At 50.1% G+C, this 19,287-nt stretch overlaps 1 protein-coding gene across 1 annotated transcript; it reads left to right on the forward strand.

Annotated features, from left to right (window-relative positions):
• Window positions 1-4,023: 4,023 nt before the first annotated feature.
• Window positions 4,024-8,544, forward strand: LOC308578358 (uncharacterized protein). The gene is made up of 2 exons (XM_081178625.1): window positions 4,024-6,126; window positions 6,171-8,544. The coding sequence occupies exon 2, from the start codon at window positions 6,513-6,515 to the stop codon at window positions 7,425-7,427; it is 915 nt and encodes a 304-aa protein (XP_081034751.1). The 5' UTR covers window positions 4,024-6,126; window positions 6,171-6,512; the 3' UTR covers window positions 7,428-8,544.
• Window positions 8,545-19,287: the final 10,743 nt, after the last annotated feature.

A 19,287-nucleotide genomic window follows, 5' to 3' on the forward strand; every position in this document is an offset into this window, starting at 1 on the left:
CATGGTGACTAATGTGTAAATTTTCCTCTGCAGCTAGCTTGAGCATAAGCCTAATGCTTTCATATCTCACTGTGGGTGAGTAGGTCTCGTGATAGTCCTCACCTGGTACCTGTGCAAAACCTCTGGCTACCAATCTGGCTTTGTGTCTGACTATCTTGCCATTTTGATCTGTCTTCGCTTTGAAGACCCATTTGCTTCCAAGCAGTTTCATTCCTGGAACTACTGGAACTAGTTCCCATGTTTTGTTCCTTTCTAAGGAATCAAGCTCAGCCTTCATGGCATTTAACCATGGCTCAGCTTCCTTTGAATCCAAACCCTGGATTTCTTGGAAACTTGAAGGTTCAAATACCTTCTTGGAGCTTTTAACAGCTGTTACTGCTATTGTAGCAAACTCATCAGCAAATCTCTTTGGAGGTTTGCCTTTTGTGGCTCTCTGTGACCTACGAATTAGCCTTAAGTCTTCAACATTCTCCTCTTCCTTCTTAGGAGAAAAACGACCTATTGTGAACAATGGTTCCTCCAATTCTTGATCAGAGCTTTCAGAGGGTCGCATAGAGGCTTTCGCACTCTTGAAATCCTCTGAATCACCCGATTCAGTTTCAGATTCAGACTCAGAATCTTCATCAGTGGGTTGTTGTGGTTGCTTTTGACTATCCTCAGTCTTATCACCGTCATCAGGATAACATTGGAAAATTCCCACATTCTCCCCCCACTTTGCATTGTACTCAACACTTCTCGTGAGCTTTATTGTCTTAGAGTCAGTCATCATTATTCTGTAAGACCCTTTCTGATAACCTAGAAAGATACCATGCAATCCACGCTTGTCTAACTTGGAGTTTTGTGGTGAGCGAACCCACATGTCCGAACCAAAAATCTTCATGTGTTTGATGTATGGCTTCTTGCCAAACATCTTCTCATAGGGGGTACAACCAATCGCTGAAGATAACCTGCGATTGTAACTGTAAACAAAACACGAGAGAGCTTCGGCCCAATAATTCTCTGGAAGATTGGCATCATGCAGCAAGTTTTTAACCCTTGAAGCAATGTCTGATTTGCCCGTTCCGCAAGTCCATTCTGCCATGGCGAGCGAGGACTAGACAAATCGTGTTGAATTCCTTTCTCAGTCAGAAAAGCTTCAAACTGCTGAGAAGTGAATTCTCCCCCGCGATCACTGAAAAGAGTCTTTATCTTCTTACCATGCACATTTTCCAACCAAGCACAGAATTCCTTGAACCTAGGAAAAGCCTCTGATTTCTGTTTGAGATTGTACACAAAAATATATCTAGAAAATGCATCAATGAGAACCATGAAGTACCTATTTCCACCCAAAGAGGGCGCTAGTGGTCCAACCAAATCAGCATGAACAATCTGGTATGGTTCTGTAGCTTGCCTACTAGACACCTTACCTTTCGCAGCCATTTTCACCTTGTTTGCTGCGCATGCTTTGCACTTCATGTGGTACCTGCAGGGTTTAATAGTCATATCTTCAACCAAGGTAGGCATTTTAGATACTGCCTCAAAATGCAAATGACCAAATTTTCTATGAAAATCATGAATACATTCTGCATGCAAACTTTTGTTAGAACCTGCAATGCAACAAGTGTCATCCTTTTCAACATCATCATAATACAAAACAAACAAACGATCAACATATTCAGCATGCAATACATAATCATTTTTCTTTGTGATGATGCACTTCTTGTTCTTGAAGGACACGTCAATGTTCCGTTCATTCAGCTGTCCAACGCTGAGCAGATTATGATTGGCGTCTGGCACATAAAGTACATTCTGTATCGATAAGTCCAAACTGTGAAGAACAACAGTTCCGTAGCCTTTACTTGGAATAGTGTGGTCATCCGCCTGGTGAATCGCACCTTCCTGCGGTGTAAAAGACACAAACAGTCTCTTATCGTTGCACATGTGGTGGGTTGCCGCTGAATCAACAACGAAGAAAGATCTAGACGTCTTCTGGACCTCTGCAGCCTTTGGAGTGAAGCGTGAAACCATAGCCTTGTGCTGCGTTGTCCTAGACACCGGACCTTTGCCTTTGCCTCGGCCTTTTCCACGCGATGAGCTTTCGCTGCGCTGCTCTGTCTTGGCCCTGGGATATCTGCATTCCCTCTTCATATGGCCTAGACGTCCACACGAGTAGCATTTCACTGCCTTCAAAGCTTTGGCGCCATCTGGTGGTTCCACTGCACTAAGGGACGACGTCTGTGAAGACTCCCCCTTGCCCATGCAGCTAGCACCCCGGCGATCCGCTTCATTCAATATCACGGCAGTTACATAGTCCACTGTCAGCTGAGCGGTTGGCTGCACAGCAATCTGGGTTGCAACAGACTCCCAACCTGAACCCAAAGATTGTAGTATCATGAAAGAATACACAGCCTCTGGAAAGTTCAGTCCTCTCTGTTGCAGCTCATGTCTCAGATTTTGCATCTCCATCAGATGTAAACGCACATCTCCACCTTCAGCAAGAGCCATATTATGCAGCTTGTTAAAGTAAAACATAGTAGATCCAGCTTCTGTCCTTAAGTGAGCCTCTCTCAAAGCGTCCCAAATTTCTCTGGCTGAGGTCTTATCACGCAATAGACAGAGCTCTTCTGGGGATACTATCAATGTAAGCGTTCCCCGTGCTTTGGAATCCTTAGCTTCCCATGCATCTGTAACTGGAACTGGGGGGGGGGGTCTGTAATCACCTCAAACAAACCCTCTTTCCGCAGAATTGCCTCTGCATACAGAACCCAGTCGGCATGGTTTTTCTTGTTGAGCGTAGGAATCCCACAAGCATCCTGAAGGGCCATCATGACTCTGGCATTAGCCTTCAGCGTCATATATGCTGCTTTAAATCTTGCTGCGTCACTGCTGCAGCTGCTTCATTCCAAAAGCGCACTTAAAAGTTACTTTCGATTTCCCCAGCATAGTGACTTGTGCCTGGGAGCCTTTTGCCTGTTCCCGGCAAAACGGCTTTAAATGTTCAAAGTCCAGCCATAAAGCAATTAACTAGAAGCTGGCAGGCTGCCCGGAGCAGTAGCACATACCTCATCAATCACTTTTACGCGCAGAGCAGATACCGTTCCGATCTGTCCCTCTGCATTCCGATCCTTTGCCGGCACTCCGATTCGACTTCTGGAGCCCATAACCACGTGTTCATTTAAAGCAGAGTCTCGTGCCCAGCGGAAGGATGAGGAGTACGTGCTGCATACTCTATATTGCTTTATTTACAGTTCAAAGCTGGTATATTACAGAAAGACATCTTGCCTCTGCCGGAGCAGAAAAGCATCCTCTCGACAGCTCGGAGAGAATCACACAGTGAAAAACAGGAAACCAGTGTACGTCACATCCAGCTTCCCTTTCCCGTGAGAAACTCCAACAGTACAGACTGTGGAATGTAAACACCTGTCTCGTGACAAGCCCTTTCGCTGCACAGTGAAGCAAAGCAGAAACCAACATCCGCCACGCGGCCTCCCCCGGCTCCGGAGGGCTGCCTGGGCCGCAGGGAGGCCTGGCTGGGCCTCGGCGAGGCCTTGCCGCATTTTGCAGCCTAGCCGGGCCTCTGGCGGCCCTGGGGCCTTTCCTGGGCGGCGGGGGCCTTCCCGCCGCCCCCGCGATCGCCGGGGGGGCCCGCGGGCCCCGCCACACGGCCTCCCCCGGCTCCGGAGGGCTGCCTGGGCCGCAGGGAGGCCTGGCTGGGCCTCGGCGAGGCCTTGCCGCATTTTGCGGCCTAGCCGGGCCTCTGGCGGCCCTGGGGCCTTTCCTGGGCGGCGGGGGCCTTCCCGCCACCCCCGCGACCGCCGGGGGGGCCCCGGGCCCTGCCACGCGGCCTCCCCCGGCTCCGGAGGGCTGCCTGGGCCGCAGGGAGGCCTGGCTGGGCCTCGGCGAGGCCTTGCCGCATTTTGCGGCCTAGCCGGGCCTCCGGTGGCCCTGGAGCTTCTCCTGGGCGGCGGGGGCCTTCCCGCCACACGCACAATCGCTGGGGTGGGGGTGGGGGCGCGGGCTGCGGCCCGTGCCCTCCCCGGCTCCGGGAGGCGTAACCGGGCCTCGGAAAGGCTCTGCTGAATAGTGCGGCCTAGCTGGGCCTACAGCGGCTTTGGAGCCTCCCCTGGGCGGCGGGGGCCTTCCTGCCACCCCCCCATTCCGTGGGGGGGCCGCGGGCCACACCGCATGGCCTTCCCCCACCTTTGGTCAGCCTTTAAGGCTGCAGGGAGGCCCTGCCGCCTCATATGGCCTACACCAGGCCTCTGGCGACCCTGGAACCTCCCCTGGGCGGCGGCGGGGGGGACCTCTGCAGCTGGTGGGCATACCCGCCTCCCCCCCCAGATGGCCCCGGGGGACAGTGTGTGCCTCTGCTTGCCCCACCCCCCCATAAACCGTGGTGGGGCCTGCTTAGTGGTGGCCCCAAGTCTGCAGCCATTTCAATGGCGATCGCATGGCAGCAGCCATTGCGCCGGTGACTACATGGCGGCGGCCATCCTGGATCTGGCTGCAGGGGCGGTCATGCTTCGGTGGTCCTTAGGCGCACCTATGGCCTCATCAGGTAAGTATTGGTTTTGCATCTCACTATCATAGCTTGCCAGCAGGTGCAGTGGACAGCAGGCATCGCGCTCATTATCGACGAGGGGAGACTGCCCATGGACCTCAACTGAAATCTGTGCAGTGATTTTCTAAACTATTGCTTGTTTTATTTTGCAGCCTTTAGTAGCGATCCCTGCTGCGACTCAGTCCTTGCCTTATCTCCTCCCCTCCCATTATTTGAACCCTTACCTTTATCACTAGTGTGTGTTTGCAAATTGATAGCGGGCATTTTCTACCAATCATTGCCCCCCCCCTTGTTCTACGGATTCCCTAGCATACCCTACTCTATTAGCCCCACACCATGCCACCAAAGCGTCAGGCTGCTTCTCCGCCCCGCATTAGAAGGGGCACTGTAAGGGGCGCGTCCACCAAGCCTGCCCAGATACAGGCCACTGAACAGCGTAAGGCGCGTGCGACCAGGGAGGAGCAGCCCAAGAAGACCGCGCCCAAGAGGGCAGCAGCACCTAGAGGGTCTTTTGGGTCCATAAGCCCACTAGCCATGGCGAGTCGCGCCGGCAAGGGCTCGGCTGCCAAGCCGAGATGTACAGAGAGCTCCTCCTCTACCCGCTCCTGCCTTAGTAGCAGTCCCTCGCACCCGGTGCGTGGAGACAGTAAGGATAGGACCATTGCCCGGCTGAGGCGCCGCCTGGAGCAGCGGGATTCGCGCACAGGGCGCTCTGGGTCACCTCACAGCCGCAGGCAAGGGCGCAGTAGCAGCTCCGCTGACCGCCGTGTCCAGGAAGGCGCATCACGCTCATCATCCCTAAGTCGCACAGATCGCGTCATCGTGGGAGGAAACACCGCAAATCCAGGAGGAGAGCCACAAGTCCAAGAGGGACTCTTCTGGATCATCTAGTTCCTCAGGTAGGTCCAGCTCCACTGATAGTACACGGGGGGGAGCATCAAAGGCTATTGGGTTACAGGCCCCCACGCCCCAGGGCTGCCGCACTGGGTCTGGCGGTGCCGCAACCGGAGGCACAGGCGTGAACATGGTGCTATTGCGCTGTGTGGTGAGGAGGGCATTGACTCCAGAGGTAGCATTAGGAAATCCAACTTCAAAAGAACTGACCAGCCCCCAGGCCTTCGCCTGTGCGAGAAGTTGCGGGAACGCATCCTTAATGGGGAGTTTGTGGATTTGTTTGATCTGCTATCCCCTGCCTCTTCGACATGCCTAAAATCTAAATCCGCCAAGCAGAGGAAAAAAGATAAAAAAGTGAGTGTTGAGCGTACCTTTCGTAATTGGCTCACTGCATACACCACTTACATGGGTATTATAGTCGCTAGTTACCCTGACAGGGGTTGGCACCTGACCAACTACCTACTTATCATCCTAAAGGCTGAAGCCATGTATGGGGGGGGAGGCGGCACTTGCCTATGACCAGGCATTCAGGGAGCGGGCGGCAGGGGACGACACAGCTAGATGGGATATCGAAGATGATGACGTGTGGTCTGAGTTGGTTGCCCCATTCTTCAAGAAAGGGTCTGACAATGTGAAACAGTCCAAATACCAATCCAAGGCCCCCAAGAGATCTTGCTGGGAGTATAACAACGGTTCCTGCTTCAGAGAAAAATGCCGATTTGCTCATAAATGCGAGCGCTGTAGTGGATCTCACCCCACCACAAAATGTTTTTGGGGGTAGAAGTTTTTTCAAGGCTCCCGCGGATCAGGCGCAGGCACATCTCAAGACAAAAGAGAGGCCGGAGCCTCTACAGGCTCCTCTGGCACACTGCAAAGCAAAAACAATGCCCGCAAATAGTGTTCTCCTTTCCCTAGCCCCCTCACCCGTATCTATATCAGCAATGCTGCCTTTTTACTCCAGTACCCCAATAAAGAGGCAGCAAAATACATTTAGGAGGGCTCTAGGGAAGGTTTCCACATCCCAGTGGTAGTCACCCCTTCATGCACCAATCCCCCCAACCAAAAGTCTGTCTGAGATATGCCACACATTGCTGAGAAGAAGATCACCAAAGAACGTTTGCTGGGGCGAGTGGCAGGTCCCTTCTCAGAACCTCCATTTCCCACCCTCATAGTGTCTCCACCAGGTATCGTGCCTAAGAAGGCCACAGGCGAGTTTCGATTAATACACAACCTTTCTTACCCAAAGGGTGGGTCAGTAAATGATGCCAATCCTCAAGAACAATGCTCAGTCAAATATGCATCTCTTGATCAGGCAATCAGGCTGGTTAGGGAGTGCGGCTCGGGCGCGCTCATGGCAAAATGTGACATCGAATCGGCCTTCCGTTTGTTACCAGTCCACCCCAGGGACTTCTGGTTGCTAGGTTTCAAATCATATCTGGGTATTGAACTGGATTCTGTCAGCCAAACCTCTTGCCTGCCCCTGGCCGAACTCGCCACGTTGAGGGAATTGGTTACCACCACGATGGCCCAGAAAACGACTACGTTGCATCAGGTCCAGACACTCTTAGGACACCTCTATTTTGAAGGCAGGGTTATCTCGCCCAGTCGCGCCTTTTGCGCACGCCTAGCCCGTCTCATGGTTGGCGGTGTTGCCCCCCACCACCACATCAGGGTCACTCATACCATAAGGGAGGACCTCAAAATGTGGCTGACCTTCCTGAAAAGTTACAATGGGGTATCCTTTTGGCGAGATTGGCTGCTGCTTAAGGAGCAGCTACAGGTGCACTCTGACGCCTCTGGTCGCTCTGGCTTCGGTGTCTACCTCAGGGGTCACTGGCGTGCGCAGCCTTGGCCGACATCTTGGCACGCGGAGGGCATTACACGCGATTTAACTTTTCTTGAGTTCTTTCCAATCCTAGTAGCTCTCCGGGTTTGGGGGACCTTCTCAAGGACACCAAGGTGTGCTTCTGGTCAGACAACCAGGCGGTGGTAAGAATCATGGCGAAGCAATCTGCAAAATCCAACAGGGTAATTCGCGTGCTCCGTCTCTTCGTGCTGGAATGTCTGAAAGGTAACATCACCTTTTCCGCGCGGTTCATCCCGGGCCTCAATAACGACATTGCAGATGCCCTGTCTCGCTTTCAGATGGAGCGTTTTGGTGACCTAGCACCCGAGGCCGATCAACTCCCAGAAGCCTTTCCGGAGGACCTTGGGAACTCGGTCGAGAGAAGTGACAGCAGGGGTACTGAGCCCCCTTGCACCATCAACATTGCAATCCTACACCGGAGCATGGTCCCAATTCGAGGGGTTCAGAGATAAGTTTGGTTTACGACGCAGACGTGCAGCTAAGGAGTATGATGTTCTAATAGTTCACCTAAAGCGTAGAGGCATGGCCCCTTAAGACAATCAGCCTGCACAAGGCTGCTTTCTCATACTTCAGCAACTGTTTTTGGCTCCCAGACCCCTGTAACAATTTCCACGTAAGGAAGCTTTGCAGGGTGGCGTCACTCCCACCCGCCCATTCCAGATAAGAGGAGGACAGTAATCATTGAGATCCTCCGGCTGATATTGGATGTGCTCCCCAGTATCTGCTGGTCCAGCTATGAGATTAGGCTATTCAGGGCGGCCTTCTCCCTGGCCTTCCTTGGTGCGCTCCGTATCGGAGAGTGCGTTGGGGGCACATTGTCATCTCATCGCAGGGGCTTGTCTGTGGCTGATATCAACCCTGACAGGCGCATGCTACAAGTCAAAATCCGAGCCTCCAAAACCGATCAACTAGGTAGGGGTACCACGCTAAGTCTAGCCCCCTCCCCACACACTGGACCATGCCTGGTCGCGGACACACGCAAATTCTTGAAGGTACGTCCTCCAGGACCAGGCCCTCCCATTCATGCATCAGGCCGCCCCATGACCCGTTGCCAATTTGTTTCAATATTGCGTAAGGCCATCCATGCTTGTGTAGGTGACCCGGCACAATTTTCTGGGCATTCCTTTTGTATCGGTGCAGCAACCACGGCAGCTGCAAGCGGCCTCCCGGCAGAACACATAAAAGCAATGGGGCGGTGGCGTTCAGCTGCCTTCAAAGGCTACATTAGATACAACCAGCAGACACTGACAGATCCTTTCTTTCAGGCTCAACCCCCAAACTTCGGCCACAGCATAGTGCATTGGGCGGCCATCCATGCCACCACTGGTCCAGGCGGAGAACATCTGGGTCTGCAGCCAAAGATCTCCATTGCCTGGTTCGGACAACGGGGAAGGCGTTGGGATCCCCTGCTCCCTCAGTTGCGTCACGAACTTGCGTTCCACGGTGGGATGCCCAGCTCCCTCGGTTGCGTCACGAACTTGCGTTCCACGGTGGGATGCCCTGCTCCCTCGGTTGCGTCACGAACTTGCGTTCCACGGTGGGATGCCCTGCTCCCTCGGTTGCGTCACGAACTTGCGTTCCACGGTGGGATGCCCTGCTCCCTCGGTTTCGTCACGAACTTGCGTTCCGCCACCCGGCAAGCGCGGTTGTGCTCCACCTCTGCGAAAATGACTTGGTCGTGCGCAAAAGCATAATTTTGATCAAAACAGCGATCGCAGACCTGGAAAGCGTGCACGCCACTCACCCCAATATCACGATTTTCTGGTACGAACCTCTACCACGCTTGCATTGGCGTGGCAACATCAAACCCACTAGACTTAATTACACTGTGGAAAAAATCAATAGGGCAGTGCGCTCTGCAACCACTCGCATGGGAGGTCAGGTCATGAAACACCCCAACATTAAAGTTTACATGCAGGAGCTATTTCAGCCCGATGGCGTGCACCTATCGGACCTGGGTAACGAGCGTTGGCTGAGCGACATCAGGCATGGCCTGATTGATTGGTGGAGGATGGCAAAGGCGTCTTTCAGATGTTGGTAGTCTTGGCGGCGAGACCGCAATTGCGGTCTCGGGTGGCGGTATCAGGCCTTGGGCGGAATCCTTTTGTCCATCTTCCTCTTGCGGCGGCGATACCAGGGTTCCCCGTTAAAGGGGTTTTCTGGAGGGAGGCTTTGGCCGTACACCGAAAGGTCGTCATTGCTCCCTCCTGCGGCGGCGTTACGGGGGCGGCCATCTCTGCTTGAACATATGTTCTCCAGAGCCGGCCCATCCCCCCCCCACACACTGGATAACCCTGATGCTCCCTAGGTCCCCGGCTGGGGACCGGGGAGGGAGAACGCCCAATGCCTGAGCCAAGGTCAACCCACATTTGAAATTTAATAAAGTTGTGGCCAATTTAATCCCATAGCACGTTGTCTTGAGTCGTTATTCACATGACGGGGGGACCGTGCAGGATCTGGGGACTCCGCCTGTCCACGCAATGACCGCTCCCCGCTTAAAATGGGGGGCGCCCTTTGCGTGGACGCGTGCAGCCCCTAGATCTGGAGCGGCTCCAACAGCATAGGCTTGGCTTTGCCTTCCCTCAGGTGGGATACCTGGAGGTCTCCACCTACCTCAGTCAGTTGTCCAATCCCACCTGGGGGAAGCGTTGCCAAGGAGACCAGGCCAGGTAGGGGAGGGATTACCTGCCCACACAATAGAGGGAGGATCTTACCTAGGAATCCACACTTGGCTCCAGAGCTTCTCCCACCCTACCCACCCTCAGTTAAGGTCTTATTTTGCAGGTTAACTTTTCTTCACAGGTTTTGCAGGTTAACTTTTCTTCACAGGTATGCGGGCGCTGCTACGTTAAGGTCGCTGTTAAAGGGCCGGAAAGGAATTTCCCTGCATTGGCAGGTTTCGCCTTTCCCGTAGCAAAACGTCACAACTTTGGTGGTATCAGGCCTTGGGCGGAATCCTTTTGTCCATCTTCCTCTTGCGGCGGCGATACCAGGGTTCCCCGTTAAAGGGGTTTTCTGGAGGGAGGCTTTGGCCGTACACCGAAAGGTCGTCATTGCTCCCTCCTGCGGCAGCGGCGTTATGGGGGCGGCCATCTCTGCTTGAACATATGTTCTCCAGAGCCGGCCCATCCCCCCCACACACACTGGATAACCCTGATGCTCCCTAGGTCCCCGGCTGGGGACCGGGGAGGGAGAACGCCCAATGCCTGAGCCAAGGTCTACCCACATTTGAAATTTAATAAAGTTGTGGCCAATTTAATCCCATAGCACGTTGTCTTGAGTCGTTATTCACATGACGGGGGGGCCGTGCAGGATCTGGGGACTCCGCCTGTCCACGCAATTAACAATACTTTAACGGAAAGAATTGAGATAACGAAGGGGACAAGGCAGGGCTGCCTGCTATTGCCATTATTATTCATAACAACACTAGATGTTCTGCTGAAAAAAAAACTGAAACAAAAAGAGTAAAAGGTATAGAAATTGGTTTAAAAGAATACAAATATAAAGCTTTTGCAGATGATGTAGTGTTGACGTTGGAACAACTAATAAATAGTTCAATTGAGGCAATGGAAAAAATAGAAGAATATTGTCATCTTGCTGGATTTAAATTTAATAAGAGCAAAACAAAACTACTAACAGAAAACATGGATAGTAAAGAAATAGAAGAGTTACAAATGAAAACAGGACTAACAATTGCAAAAAAAAGTAAAATACTTGGGGGTATGGCTAATGACAAAAAACATCAACTTATATAAAGATAATTACGAAAAGGTGTGGACAGAGATTAAACAAGACCTGGAAATTTGGACCAGAATGAAATTATCGTTGATGGACAGAATTGCTGATATTAAAATGAACATGCTTCCGAAACTGTTAATCTTATTCCAGACCATTCCTATTATATGTGGAACGAAACAATTTGACATCTGACGAAAACTTATTTCTAAATATATCTGGCTGGGAAAGAAACCTAGGATCAAATATAAAATCCTGACTGATGCAAAAGAAAGAGGTGGATTCTCCCAGCCAGATCTAAAAATTTATTATGAAGCATCTTGTTTTTGTTGGTTGCGTGATTGGATAGCATGAGACAATGAGGAGGTACTAGATTTAGAGGGATTCGATAATAGATACGGGTGGCACGCCTACCTGTGGTATGGAAAGACAAAAGTTCACAGAGGGTTTCTGCACCACATCATTAGAAAATCCTTGTATGAGGTATGGACTAGACATAAAAATCTCTTAGAACGTAAAACTCCGTGAGGTCTGACCAGAGCAGAATACAGTAGCACTATTACTTCCCTTGATCTAGATGCTATACTCCTATTGATGCAGCCCAGAATTGCATTGGCTTTTTTAGCTGCCGCGTCACACTGTTGGCTCATGTCAAGTTTGTGGTCAACCAAGACTCCTAGATCCTTTTCACATGTACTGCTCTCAAGCCAGGTGTCCCCCATCTTGTATTTGTGCCTCTCATTTTTTTTGCCCAAGTACAATACTTTACATTTCTCCCTGTTAAAATTCATCTTGTTTGTTTTTGCCCAGTTCTCTAATCTGTCAAGGTCGTTTTGAAGTGTGATCCTGTCCTCTGGGGTGTTAGCCACCCCTCCCAGTTTGGTGTCATCTGCAAATTTGATCAGGATGCCCTTGAGTCCATCATCCAAGTCGTTGATAAAGATGTTGAATAAGACCGGGCCCAAGACAGAACCCTGTGGCACCCCACTAGTCACTCTTCTCCAGGATGAAGAGGAACCATTGATGAGCACCCTTTGGGTTCGGTCAGTCAGCCAGTTACAAATCCACTGAGTGGTAGCATAGTCAAGACCGCATTTTACCAGCTTCTTTACAAGAATATCATGGGGCACCTTGTCAAATGCCTTGCTGAAATCAAGGTAGGCTACATCCACTGCGTTCCCTTCATCTACCAGGCTTGTAATTCTGTCAAAAAACGAGATCAGGTTAGTCTGACATGACTTATTTTTGAGAAATCCATGCTGACTATTGGTGATCACAGCATTCCTTTCTAGGTGCTCATAGACTGTTTGCTTAATGATCTGCTCCAGAATCTTCCCTGGTATTGATGTCAGACTGACTGGGCGGTAATTATTTGGGTCCTCTCTTTTCCCCTTTTTGAAAATAGGGACAACATTTTCCCTCCTCCAGTCTGCCGGGACTTCGCCTGTTCTCCAGGAATTCTCAAAGATGACTGCCAGTGGTTCTGAGATCACATCTGCCAGTTCTTTTAATACTCTTGGATGCAGTTCATCTGGCCCTGGAGACTTGAATACATCTAAACTAGCCAAGTATTCTTGTACTATCTCCTTAGTTATTCTGGGCTGTGTTTCCTTTGCTGAATCATTTGCTCCAAATTCTTCAGGTCGGGCATTGTTTTCTTTATTGGAGAAGACTGAGGCAAAGAAGGCATTGAGGAGTTCAGCCCTTTCTGTGTCCCCTGTTTGCATTTCACCATCTTCTCCTCTGAGTGACCCCACTGTTTCTTTGTTCTTCCTTTTGCTACAAACATACCCATAAAAGCCTTTTTTGTTGCTTTTAACCTCTCTAGCAAGCCTGAGTTCATTCTGTGCTTTAGCTTTTCTGACTTTGTGTCTACACGTGCTGGCTATTTGCTTGAATTCCTCTTTGGTGGTTTCCCCCCTTTTCCATTTTTTGTACACATCCTTTTTTAATCTTAATGAGGTCTCTGTTATTCTTCTCTCCCTTAATTTTGACCCAAATGCTCTCACTTTGGCTTTGAGGTTCTAAATCTTGGATCTCTTCACAGGTATACACATCCCTGACATATAACGCCACTCCTCCTCCTTTCTTGTCTGGTCTGTTTCTCTGAAATAGATTGTATCCCCCCATTATTACATTCCAATTGTGGGACTTATCCCACCAGGTTTCAGTGATGCCTATTATGTCATATTTAGTTTGCTGTACCAAGAGCTCAAGCTCATCTTGTTTATTTCCCATGCTTTGCGCATTAGTGTACAGACATTGAAGTCCATTAATCATTCCCCCGTGTCTCTTATTTAAGGATTTTTTCCTCCCACCACTAGGTCTGCGTGCTGTTTGCTCCATTTGGTCTATGACATGTTACTGGAGGGGGATGGTAAAGTAAAGTTAAAATCATTCAAAGAATTGAGAGGATAATTAACCGATTGGTTACAATACCACCAATTACAAGATATCTTTAAGAAAGACAATAAAAGCAATGGTTTTAGTAACATCCAATCAGAGATTAAGACAGAACTGCTGGGTAGTAATAAGAAAATGATATCAAAAATGTATAAGGTACTACTAGAGTGCAAAACAAAGGATGAGGAGGTAAAGAGTGTGATGATAAGATGGGCACAGGATCTGGGGCATAATATTGATTTTGAGAGGTGGCAGGTAATGTGGAATAAAACAATCAAATTTACGGCATGTGTGGCACTTAAAGAAAACTGAATGAAAATGATGTACCGTTGGTACATCACACCAAGTAAATTAGCCAAAATGTATAGAAGCCAAGATAAATTATGTTGGAAATGTAGGGAAGAAGAAGGGAATTTCCTACATATGTGGTGGACTTGTATCAAAGTTAAAATCTTCTGGGATACTATTTATAATGAATTTAAAAAGGTCAATACCTTTTAAAATTCATTATAAATAGTAAAAAGCCAGAAGTATTTGTATTAGGATTAATTGACGAGGAAATCCACCAAAAAGATGTTAACCTATTCATGTACTCCACAACGGCGGCAAGAATCCTTCTGGCCCAAAAATGGAAACAGCAAGAGCTCCCCACTCTAGACGACTGGCAGATAAAGATGGTAGAGTACGTGGAACTGGCAAAGTTGACGGAGAAAATTAGGAACCGACCCGCTGAAAGATTTCAAAGGGACTGGAGCAAATTTATAAATTATTTGAAAGAAAGTTGTAAACACCTAAAAACGTTTGTAACATTAATGTGAAATGTTTTGTAATGTGGAAAGAAGGAGCTAATTTACAAATGAAAGGGTGATTGTTAAATGATTATATATGGTAAAGAAGTGATTATAGAAATGTGACAAATATGTTAAACTAATAGGAAAGTCAGAAAGAATGATGGAAGGAAGTCGATGCTCGCTTGGAGCAGTAATATAAGCTTGGGATATGTATTATAAAATGAAATGAAATATGGAAAACTCAATAAAAACCATGATTTAAAAAACAACAACAACAGAATATCTGTCCGCATAGCCCTGATGGGGTCTCAGGGAGTGACAATTCTTCCCTAGTTCTTATTTAATCAGAGATGCCAGGGAAGGGACCTGGGACCTTCTGCATGCCACCGAGCTACAATGTTTCCCCCTCAAATACATAAATATGTGGTGAAGAGATTAGTCATTTGAAGAGAGAATTTTCCATGTTTGTGTCCTGATAATCTGATCAAGTGACCAGAGCCTGATTTCATGATGGCTCAAGATAGACTCAGCAGACCATTGGGGGTTGGGGTGTAGCATGAGGACACAGCCCAGGAAAGCCTGTTACTGTGGTTTCAGCTGACAATGACAGTCAAGGCCAAAGAAACGGATGCTCAGACTGATACAAAGTAATGTGACCATGGCATGTGTTGCCTCACCACTTGTACCATGTATCTCAGAAACAAAAGAAGCCGACACCATTCTATGTGGCCAAAGAATGGAAATGGAGATAAGCACAGCTGTGGTCACCTTGTCAAATATCAACGCAGCAGTCTGTTTGTCTTATGCCCACTCTAGCTGTCAGCTGAAATGTCCCGTGCTGCTATTATGTCATCCTGGCCACCCCAAAAGGTAGCCTGAGCTTGTGGGGACTCGCGAAGCGGGCAGTTCAGTTCAAGGGTGGCTCGGGGGCCGGTTAAACGACCCCCATGGGCTGCTTAGAAGCCACCCAGAGTGGCTGGAGAAACCCAGCCAGATGGGCGGGGTACAAAGAATAAATCATACAATGTTTTTAAACAAATAAAAAAAAACCCCTAGTTTAATCCATGGTAACATTAGCACTGTATACAGCAATGGGCTCCTTGAATATCTTTATGTATTTATTTAAAATATTTTTACTTTTGCTCTTGTTACCGGAGAATCCGAGGGCTCCCTTGGGCAGAAATCAAGACACCAACCAAAGCAATTTGGAGCAAATCAGCAGCCTGTAGGCTCGGTCTTTATTGAAGAAAGACTGTCGCGACAGGACTCCCACCGGCCACGAGGTGAAGCAAGATGGAAGCCCAGAACAAAAGAAGACCCCAACTTTTATTAGCTTCTAATCCCCTGAGTTACACCCCTAGAAATACATCGTAACTACATCATGACTACATTAAAAACAGGAGGAGTCAGGGGAGGGGTTGCTCAGGTAATCTGAGTACCATGACACCTGGCCAGAGCCCCTTTCCCCCCTCCCCATGAGTCATTTCCAGAAGACAAAAGGATAGGCGCAGTTTCCTGCCCCCTGAGGGGAATCCGATCACTGTCCCTTTGTCATAGTCCGTGTTGAATCCACTAGTGTATGCAGTTCGTTGTGTTCTTGATAGTCTTCTGTCTGAGCCCATCAGGATGACTATCAAGGTTGCCATGCCAACTGGGAAGGGCTGTAGTGTACGTGCCTCCTTGCTTGAGGGATTATGGCCACCCCCCTTTGATAGTCCTTGTGATATGAAGCAGAATAAAAGTGGTCCGGTGAAGATCCGATGTACGGCTGATTTATAGTGAATTTATGAAGAAAACTGTCCTAGAAGATCAAAGCGCTTTCGCTTTTCCGGAAGCTGGTTGCAACATTTTGATTAGATCAGTCACAGTCAATTGAACTCGGAAACTTTGTATTTGAGAGCTGTCAAAGTATAGGGAAGCGCGCCTTTGCCTGCAGTACCTGCGTGGCCGCCACAAGGGGCGCTGTTCGGTAGCACTGATTGGTTGAAGCGGCAGCCGATTGACCTCGAGTTTGGAGAGTTGGTCAACCCATAAGAATAGGGCAAGGTAGAGTTTCACGGTCTACTCAGGGAAAAGATATGAAAATAACAGGGGCAAGCTGCCAAGAGATGTTTTTTCTGTCAGAAAACGGGGCACTTTGCCAGAGTGTGTCCAGAGCGTCGTAACTGGCAGGGTGTGATGGCCTGGGAATCTGATTCAGAGACTGAACCGGAGGAATCCCAGCCTGCACAGGAGTCCCCGCCTCCAAGGCCGGCTGAGCCGGGGCAGGGCCTTGAGTCTGAAGCGCCTGCACCTGTGTCGGATCCTCAGGAGCAGACACCAGATGAATCCACTCTGGCTCCGGAGGTGATTGAGGACCAATTGCCTACAGGTGCGCCTCTCCCAGCCCTGTCAGGGGAAGGTGAGCCTCCCCCTGGGTCCAGTAACCCTCCAGCCTCTCCTGAGCTGCAGAGGCTCAGGGCAGAGAGGCGGAGGGAACTGGGTTCTCTCAGGAGGAGTGCTCGCCTTAAGGCCAGGAGAGGCGGGTCACCTGTGGGCCGGGACCGCCCCTGGCCTCAGAGAAGATAAAGGCCAGGTTGCGGGAGCAACGTCGTTGGAAACCTGTTTCTGCCAGCACCCAGACCTGTTCTTCCAGAGCTCCCGACCTTGCCCGGCCCCTCGCTTTGGACCCCGCTTCACCCTTGGGTGGACAGTCTCCAGACCCTCAACCCAGGACCGGACTCTGACCACGCCTCACTGTAACCTCCCCCTGGGACCAGCACACAGGGAATGGTTGGGGCCACCCAGCAGGCAGAGGCAGAGGAACCCCAGACTTCAGGAAACGGGGAAGCCTGGCTGGTGGTGAACCGAGGCAACAGCCAGGCGGGAGCAACAGCGAAAGTCCTCGGCTCGGACACCCCAAAGCAAGCATAATGTTGAAGGTGGTCTTAGAGCTCCCGAATGGCCACGCGGTGGAGGAGTTGGCTTTGGTTGATTCCGGAGCTTCGGCGTCATTTTTGGAGAGCCACTGTGGTGTAATGGTTAAGAGCGGTAGTCACGTAATCTGGGGAACGGGGTTCGCGTCTCCGCTCCTCCACATGCAGCTGCTGGGTGACCTTGGGCCAGTCACACTTCTCTCTGAAGTCTCTCAGCCCCACTCACCTCACAGAGTGTTTGTTGTGGGGGAGGAAGGGAAAGGAGATTGTTAGCCGCTTTGAGACTCCTGAAGGGGAGTGAAAGGCGGGATATCAAATCCAAACAACTCTTCTTCTTCAAGGAGTTTGCAGAGCAGCACCAACTGAACCTGAGGCCTTTGGATTTTCCGCTGCAAGTCACTACAATTGCTGGGAGAGAACTGTTGGGAGGTGAAGTGACCCATCAAACGCCTCCCATGAGGATGCGGGTGTCTACCCACTCCGAGGTCATCGCCTTTCACGTGGCCACATTGGCGGGTCCGCCTATCATACTGGGCATGAGCTGGTTGGCCTTTCACGATCCGGTGGTCTCCTGGCATCAACGGTCACTGATTTTTTTTTTTTCTTCTGAAAAGATCAAGGCAGTTAACAAAAAATACAAAAATCAAGCCATAATTTAGCAATTTAAAATATTTGTTGGGAAAGCAGAAGCAGGAAAAGAAACCTACCCCGTACCTCTCCTAGCAGAGAAGCTCCTATGACAGGAAGGACCCCTTGCAAACAAAAAGATACAAGAAAGATCCTTCTTCTGGGGCCTGCCTGGTGTTAGCCTGTGTGTAGTTCAGATTCGGAAGTTTGATTGCATTTCCTGCCATTTTGGGTGCAGAGTGCTCTGTGTCAGAGCTGGCCCACACCTCCTTGCAGGCATGTCTTAAGCAACTGTCCAACTGCAGCAGCCCCATTTCCTTTGTAAAAGACGATGAGGAACCCAACAGAGGATGAAGTACCAAGGCACTGATGCCCCTGCTATTTGCAGAATTCTAATGATCCCAGCAGAGCTGATTCTCTACTGAGGACTTGTTGCCTCAGTTGGCCGGAATGACTGACTGCAGGTACAAGGCAGGGCAGACCTCGTAGATACCCAGGGCTTTAGCCCCCTCAATATTTCTAGGAAGGGTGCTCAGTCCCCCCAGTATTGAGGGGACCGCCATCCCCCACCACCAGGCTGTTGCTGTGGCCACAAATGACTGTCCCCAGCAGCCGTGGGAGGCCAAGGGCCCTGTTAGCCACGAGGGACATGCGAGAAATATGAATGGCCACGCCTGGCAGGGGAGGCGAAGATGGAGGAGAGGAGAGGGGAGGGGGAAAATTTGATTTAATCCATTTGCATTCTGCAGGGTATCATAACAGGTTTCCAAACAAATAAACAACTTTTAACCAAGACGAAGGAACCAGAATGATTGGCAACTCAAACTAGAGCAAAATCCTTAGTTTTTCACCCCATCTTAATGCAGCCTATGGGACCAAACAATTCATTTGGCGCCGGGCGTAGGTACCTGAGCGGGACGTACGACAGGTGTGGATGAACACATCTAGGTCACATTGAGTAATTTGACCACACAGATGGGCCAGTGAGTGAAAGATGAAGGAGAATTTGGAATGTTAATAACTCCTCCCACCCATCTCAGGCAAACTGGTGGGGCAGCTACATGCATTCTCGGAAAACACAAGATTATTAAATCCATTCCCAGCTGGATTAAATCCTGGCCATGGGGGCTCAGCCCGCCCCCCCCCCACTATCCCCCATCGCCAGGTTGTAGTTATGGGGCTGCAAATGACAGTCACCTACAGCTGCAGGAGGCACACACCATAGGTAGCCGAGTGGGACATGAGAGAATCAGAACAGGTGGAGTCTTCACCATCTATCTCCTATGAGAGAAGCAACTGTGACAGTAAGGACCCCTTTCTAAACCAAAAGATACAAGAAAGCAGGGGTAACGGGTATATGGGGCTTCAGCCCCCTCAATATTTCTAGGCAGGGGGATCAGTCCCTCCGATACCGAAGGGGCCGCCACTGGCCACCGCTGGGTTGTTATGGGACTGCAAGTGGCCGTCTTGAGCAGCCACAGGAGGCATGGGATGTAGGTAGCCAAGTAGGACATG

The sequence above is a fragment of the Podarcis bocagei genome (genome assembly GCF_964188305.1).
Source record: "Podarcis bocagei genome assembly, chromosome: W".
Lineage (NCBI taxonomy): Eukaryota > Metazoa > Chordata > Lepidosauria > Squamata > Lacertidae > Podarcis > Podarcis bocagei.